This window comes from Atta colombica, unplaced genomic scaffold, assembly GCF_001594045.1.
Source record: "Atta colombica isolate Treedump-2 unplaced genomic scaffold, Acol1.0 scaffold27, whole genome shotgun sequence".
NCBI lineage: Eukaryota > Metazoa > Arthropoda > Insecta > Hymenoptera > Formicidae > Atta > Atta colombica.
In genome coordinates, this window is record NW_017259370.1 from 2,505,951 (window position 1) to 2,513,557 (window position 7,607).

At 32.0% G+C, this 7,607-nt stretch overlaps 1 protein-coding gene across 1 annotated transcript; it reads left to right on the top strand.

Annotated features, from left to right (window-relative positions):
- The first annotated feature begins 520 nt into the window (after positions 1-520).
- On the top strand, positions 521-7,607 carry LOC108689493 (short transient receptor potential channel 4-like). Its single transcript, XM_018196255.1, has 12 exons — positions 521-574; positions 797-931; positions 3,734-4,071; positions 4,250-4,445; positions 4,651-4,827; positions 5,169-5,439; positions 5,514-5,619; positions 5,780-6,081; positions 6,317-6,568; positions 6,654-6,769; positions 6,977-7,135; positions 7,437-7,607. Exons 1-12 carry the CDS (start codon positions 521-523, stop codon positions 7,605-7,607), a joined length of 2,277 nt encoding a protein of 758 aa, XP_018051744.1.

Here is a 7,607-nt window from a genome sequence, read left to right on the forward strand (position 1 = left end):
TTTGTATATTGTAGCACACAAACAAATTATAAATTATGTATATACCCCTTCCCAAAAAACTGAATTACATTATATTATTAACGAAAGCAGATCATCGTGTCTTATTATTTTCATACAACAATTTAATATTTTTTTAAATTAAATAAATAAGTTAGAAAATTTAAACAAAGAAAGTCATATAATACGTATGATGCACTACTCTATACAACAGAAAAATTTAAAAAAGTTAAGTCTTTTATTGTACTTATTGTTAATTTTCTTTTTTCCTTTCTTTCTTTTTCTTTCTCGCTTTTTCTTCTTTCCGAAATTTACTTAAAAAATTCTAAAGCAACTTCAACTCTATACTGCAATAGATCGAAACAAAATGTAATTAACATAAAGAATATCTTTGATATTTTTTTGTTATAAAAGATTTTTATATTTAATGTCTGAATTTTTCGAGCGATTGGATTTATATTTCAAAAATAGATCTAGTTTTATATAATTGTGAGAAACGAATATAATTTAGCGATCACTCGTGATGACGGATAATGATAATGAGACAACAGCCGGAACAGAGGACGAACTTGAAAATGTAAGATTAAATAAAGGGTTGAAAAAGACGATTCTCTCTTTCTCTCTCTCTCTCTCTCTCTCTCTCTCTCTCTCTCTCTCTCTCGCTCTCTCTCCCCTCCCTCTCTTCCTCTCTTCCTATCAATCCCTCTTTCTCTTTATTTAACCTTTTTTAATGTAAAAAATATAAATATGATATGATATATATATCCTATAGATTTATTTTAAGGTTATTTTATTGCAGTCTGGTGTAGTATTTCCGCATTTGCAAGAACTTGAGAAAAGGTTTTTCGAAATTGTCGACGATGGAAGTGTTACTGAAGCTCGATTATTCTTGGAGCAACATCCAGATTTCAATATAAATGCCATCAATTTTCAAGTAAGTATATAAATTTCTAATTTCCCAATTTGAAGAAGTATAAAATATTAATATCAAAAAAAGATTACTGTATAAAGGTTATATAGATTATTGAGGAAATACATTTGTATGGAATCAAAAGTCTATGAAGTTATTTCCTGATTTGCAATTAACCACTAAAATTATCAATAATGATTCCAAATATTTGCAAAACAAAGAAGGAAATGAAGCAATTAAATACATATTATTATTTGCAAATACTGTTACCGATCAAATGTTTAATTATACCATGACGGAATGAGTTTTCCATAAATTATTAACCATTAGACTTCATCTATTTTCTATTTGATTTGTTGGACTACCCATGAAGCCATACAAATGGCGGCTTCAAACCAAACTCTTGAACAACTCATAAAGATTTCCAAATTTATCTTTTTTGTCACTGACTCCATGATTTAAACGAATACCGTCACTTATGTTAGGGTTCACCGAAAAGACACTGCGCGTCAAAAGGAAATATTTTTCGCAGGTTTGTCGATGTTCAGGTTACCTTTGTAGGTCATCTTTAAATCTTTTTTTTAAGAGCGCCTGATGCAATTTAAAATGGTCTATCGTTCTATCATTTTACTTATTCTTTAATGCTTAGCAAAAAGAGAATCAAGAAAAATGGATTGCAATATGAATTAGTCACTTACTTTAATAGTAATTTACGTTATTGGAAGATATTAATGTATAATTTTTTATTTAAAAAAATTAATTTTTATTAAAACTTTCGAAGTTTTATATATAATATAAAATTTTTTTATATAATCTAAAAATATTTATTTATATATCTTAAGGAGCGAATCCAACAGTTTTAAAGTCTTTTACAAACTCGTGTGGTTTACTCCGTGCAAGAAACGGCGGAACCAATACAGGAAGAAGGGAGACAAAACGAAGAGAATGAAGGCGATGCGAAGTCCAGTTATCTCAGATCTTTACCCTATAGAGGAACATGTACCCCCCGTGGAATGTTTCCTCCATCCATTCGGTCAGCGCGGTAACCATCTGTGTGCCTCTCTCTTTCTCTCTGTCTCTTTGAGAGGGTTTCAGAAAAGCGACCAAACTTTCGTTTGACTTTGGGACCGAAATGCCGAAGCGGCACGAAGAGAGACGGCACGCGAATGGAAGAAGAGGAGAGAAAGAGAGCGGGGGAAGAAGGAGAAAGACAGAAGATAGAAGGGAACTCGATGGAAGAAAGAGAGAAATGCACAGAGAGGAGGAAGCTGGGTGTTCTCCATGTATCTTCAGCTATATTTCAGACCGTCTTTTTACAAGACAATGGTTTCAACTGAGACCTGATAAAAATTATTCAAATGACTTGCCCCGTTATAAATTCTATATGGGAATTCTCTTAACATTGGAAGCTCTACTTGTGTGCCTTGGCGTGATCTATGATACATCAATAAACTTCCCGAATTTCGCCAATTTGTCCCATTATTCTCTGATAGAACATTTAAGTCCCTTTAAACTATTTTTTTTTAATAAAATAGAAACGTAATGTATAAAAAAGGTATATAAAAAATATAAAGTTAAAACATTCATAAAAGGATTATCACACACGTTAAACCAATAGAACACACCAATCATGTTACCAAGTGTTTTTGCTTACGATTTATCCTTTACAAAAGAAAAATTGCAAAAACAAATGACAAACAAATATTTAGCAGGACATAAAATCTGGTCGAGTCATGCATTAAAGGCAGCAGCTGTCTATTGTTAAGGGACAGCTAACAAGAACTTTTTGGCAACATATATCACGATCTGTTATTGTCGTTAGGCGTGTGGATGTATATGGATATTCCCAGGGGCTTGTCGAAAAGCCAAAATATCAGTGAATATTATTGTGACTGGTGTCGGCAACAACAATGGTGCTGGTCCATTGTTGGGGTCCTCTGTAAACGCACCGCAGATGGGCGAGAAACGTCGTCGAGCCATTCTTCCTACAAAAAGGGACACAACCGAGAAAAAGAGTGGAGCCGATAGTCTTCTAAAAGTCGATCTCACTACAGGAAGAGACCGTGGCAAGAAAGAATTTCGAGAAAGTCCAGAAATTTTTCGGTCATTCAACCATTATGGCATACCGCTTTACGTTTTCTTATGCAAATCGTTATTTCCGCTACTTCGATTATCGACTTATTCGAATTATATAAGTAGGGACAATAGAAATGGAAAGAAAAAATAGTTTTGGAGAATCATCCATTGTGTTTTGATTTACTTCTCTTTACTTTCAATTTTCTTTTCTAATTTATGAATAAGCGAACTTCCTTCGTCAGTTAATAAACTTAAGACTCTTGAGTACTCACCATATTGAATCGTGACGTCATAAGTGAGAAATGTCACATTAATTTTTCTTGCCATTTGTAAAGAAAGACAATTTGAACAAAACGAAATAAGAATAGAATGAGAACGCTGTAAAACATTTATAAAAATGGGTCGAAACCATTCTTATTCCATCTGACTTATATTTACTGACTGACAGTCAGTAGGTAAATAGTCGAAAAAGTGGTGAAGTGAAAATAGGCTACGCATGCGCATTGAGTAAAAACTAGTAAATGCACTTTACGTGCTTTTTATAATTGTTTACTAATTATCAAAGGGGATAATGATAGTCTCAATCTATTTTTACATTTTTTACAGCGATCTCATTATTTCGTTTTATTCAAATTGTCTTTATTTATGTTATGCAAAAAATCAACATGTCGCTTATTTCTTGTTTATGACATCATGATTCAATATGGATGTTGAGTACTCAGGAGCCTTAATTGAATGCCTCATTTTCAGGGTGTGAGTGCGCTGCATATTGCTGTTAACGACAGAAATACAGCGATGGTTGAGTATCTGTTGTCTCATCCAGATATCGATCCGGGCGACACGCATCTACATGCAATCAGAGATAATCAAGTGAGAATCGCTGTGCTGATATTGAATAAGCTGAATGAATTGACACCGGGTCTCGAATATGCTGGTGTCACTCATAGCCCCGATTTCCCGGATGATACAACACCGCTCGCGGTGGCGGCACAATACGGGCGTTTCGAGATGATTGATATACTCAGATTCCGACGTCATATTTTGCAGAAACCACATCCGCCTAGTTGCAATTGCGATGAGGTTTGCAAGTACGATACGTCTGTATATCGAACCGTTTGAAAATAACATTTGCAACTTTAATTTATAAAATGTTTTCATTCAAGTCACGACTAGTTGAAAATATCGCAATTGAATAATTTATTAAATAATGAATAATTTATTAAATATTTCATTAAATATTTCATAAATTATTAATCTATTTCACAGACCAGAAAGGGAAAAGGGTGATATCGTGACTTTAGAAAAAATGAGATTGTTTATATATAGCGCAATATCGAATCCAATATACCTTTGTCAAACTGAAGAAGATCCCATCTTAAAAGCTTTTCAATTATCGGCCGAGTTTAGTAAGGAAGCTTCATTTGATAAAGAATTCTATCCTGATTATAAAGCATTGTCCAACGTTAGTGAATCTTATTCTTTATTCAAATTTATTGGATATTAATAATTATTAGCAAAATTATTCATTTAATTAAATAAGAAAGACAATCTGTATATAGAAGAATGATAAATTATTTATTATTAATATATTTCGATGATATCTGCGATATATCAAGATGTTATATTGCTTATAAAAAGTTAATAATTCACTTAGTTTTGTGATAAAGGAGGTGTCTCAATTCGCTACAGAGTTGATCGATTGTGCTCGTACCGCCGAAGAAGTTCAATGTATATTAAGACAAATCACTGGTTTTGGTCGTACCTCTAGTTTCGAATATCCCCGACTCTTACTAGCTTTGGATTACGAGCAGAAAACCTTTGTAGCTCATCCGAATGTACAACAGGTATCACAACAATATAATAATCGATATTTAAGCGAAGTCTTAACGTTGCTGTAGTTAGTACTAGATAATTAAAATTAAAAAACTTTTTATTTTAAATGAAAAATCAAAATAATTTATGTTTTTATGTGTCTTTTTGCCTTAATTTTAATATTTCTTATCAGATTTTATAAAATTTATATAGTAAAATCAAAGCTTAACTTTATATAATACTTGCCAAAAATAAATTTTTAAATACAGAACTATTTTAAAATAAAATACTTTGCAAACTCTCTCTCTTCTATCACGAAAGTTTTCGCAAATTAAGAAGTTCTGTCGAGAAGTTATATTTGATTTTCTTGCAGCTCGTCGAGAGCAAGTGGATTGACACGTGGCATGAATGGAAGGTTAGAAACCCGTTGCTCAAGTGCTTGACGATAATTCCGCGGATTGGCATGCTACCAATCATGGCGTTTGTCATGTTACTCGCACCGAATTCGAAACAGGCCAAGTTCTATGAAATTCCGGTTAACAAATGTCTCTCCTCTGTGGCAAATTACTTGATATTTCTCACGTTCGTATTTTTGCAATCGCAAAGCGATAAAATCGAACAACTTCGTGGACCACCCAATACTGGTGCATGTCTAATTAACTCGGACTAAACTTAGATTTTGGTTAAATTTCTTTTTAAGTCAACTTATTTTCTTCAGGATACGAATGGGTTCTCGCTATTTACGTGATATCATACACAGCAGCATTCGTTCGACTCTGTATTGTGGACGGTCCGGTTAGATGCTTTAGAACGCGTACAAACTGGTAAGACGAGCATTAATTGATAATAATTGTTAATTAAATCTTGCACATAAAAATTCATATTGCAAATTTTATAATCTAATTAATATATAATTATGATCGTCTTTATATAAATAATATGATTATTTTTATATAAATTAAATATTCTTCCTATACAATGCAGGTATGAGCTTGTTATGATCATATTGTTCATTCTGACGTTTCTCTTCTGGATAGTTGCCGCATTCGATGTTAGAATAAATGGTCAACGTGATTTAGAAAGAAAATACTGGCACAAATACGATCCGACTTTAATAGCGGAAGGAATATTTTGTGTCGCAACAATCATGGCTTTTTTTAAATTGTTATTTATCTGCCAACTAGATTATGATCTAGGACCTTTGCAACTTTCTTTAGTTAAAATGATTAGAGATGTCGGTCATTTTGTTGCAATATTCGGTATCATTGTTATGGCATTTGCAATTGGTAAGATATGACACATATTGATCTGTATAAAGTTTCTTATAAAGTATCAATGGAATAGTTGCGAAATTTTATTTAGCAAATTATGCATAATTTTAAAGTAATATTATTCCAGAACTTTCTATATTAAAAAAATTAGTTTACAAATCTAATTAGTTTACAAAGAAAAGCAGCTTAACACCGATTTAAAAAATCCTTTTTTTTAAATCTGCTTTATAAACTTGAGACATTTCTTCAGGATTGTGTCACCTTTATCAATATTATAATGGAATGGTGCAAACTGATGACGAATCAAAACTAAAAACTGAGCAAGAAAGTTCTTTCGTCGATCTCAAATCTACTCTAAAGACTCTCTTTTGGGCTATTTTTTGCATGAGTCCTGTAGAAAGTGCCGACGTAATTATCGAAAATCTTCCAGGTGAAAGGGATTCAGAGACAATAATTAATTATCATAGCTTCACCGAATTTATCGGTTATTTTGCCTTTGCCAGTAAGTGCATTTACTATTTCATTGACACTCTACGAAAATATATTTTATAGATAACCGTCTTAATAACCTGCTTTTTATTTTTCAGGTTTTCAATTTATTTCCGTGGTAATCGTTTTGAATATGCTAATTGCGTGTATGGCGAATACTTTCATCAAAGTGACTGATAATGTCAATGTAGAGTGGATCTTTGGTCGTACTGAAGTTAGTGAAAATTTATAAGTATTTTACATTCGACGTTTATTTTTCATATTGCAAAACAATTTTTTTTTCTAGCGAGCCATGTAAAAAATACAAAAAATAATATCTATGTAAAAAAGGCGAAAAATGAGAGAGACGTGTTAAGTTAAAATAATAAATTGTAGACCATGATAAATGTCAATAGCATATGACCTATCACTACTTTTTCAGGCTTATGTCGATTTCATGCTTACAACAACGCTCCCACCTCCATTCTGCATTTTCTCAATTTTCACGGGATTGCAGCCAGTGATCGAGTACATAAAAATATTGATTAAACCACCACCTGGTAAACGGGCACGATGGGATTTTATAAATTGTTGTTACATAGTCAGTATATTTCCAAATATTTTCAGTATACTTTTTCATAAAGCTTCGCAATAAACTAAATTAAAATTAAAATACCAATGCTGATTTAATTCAATTAAAATACCAATGCTTATTAAATCAAATATCAAATTAAATTTTACAAAACGGAAGTATACATTGAATAATTTTTCGTTTCTCTTTTTGACATTTCATTCGTGTTTTATCCATTAATAAGCGTTACTGTTATTATAATAGATCAATTTATAATTAATAAATAAAAATAGAGGTGCGATTTATTTATTTAATCCGTATTTTATTATAGGAGGATCTAGAAGAAAAAAAGGATGAAAAATTCGCAGAAGTTATGACACAACTGGTACAACGTTATCTCCGTCGACACGAAAAGAAAATGGAAGAAACGGATATACAAAAGTTGAGAAAGGAATTAAAAGAATTTAGCAACATTCTGAAGGAAGCGCTTAGTCCATCTTGA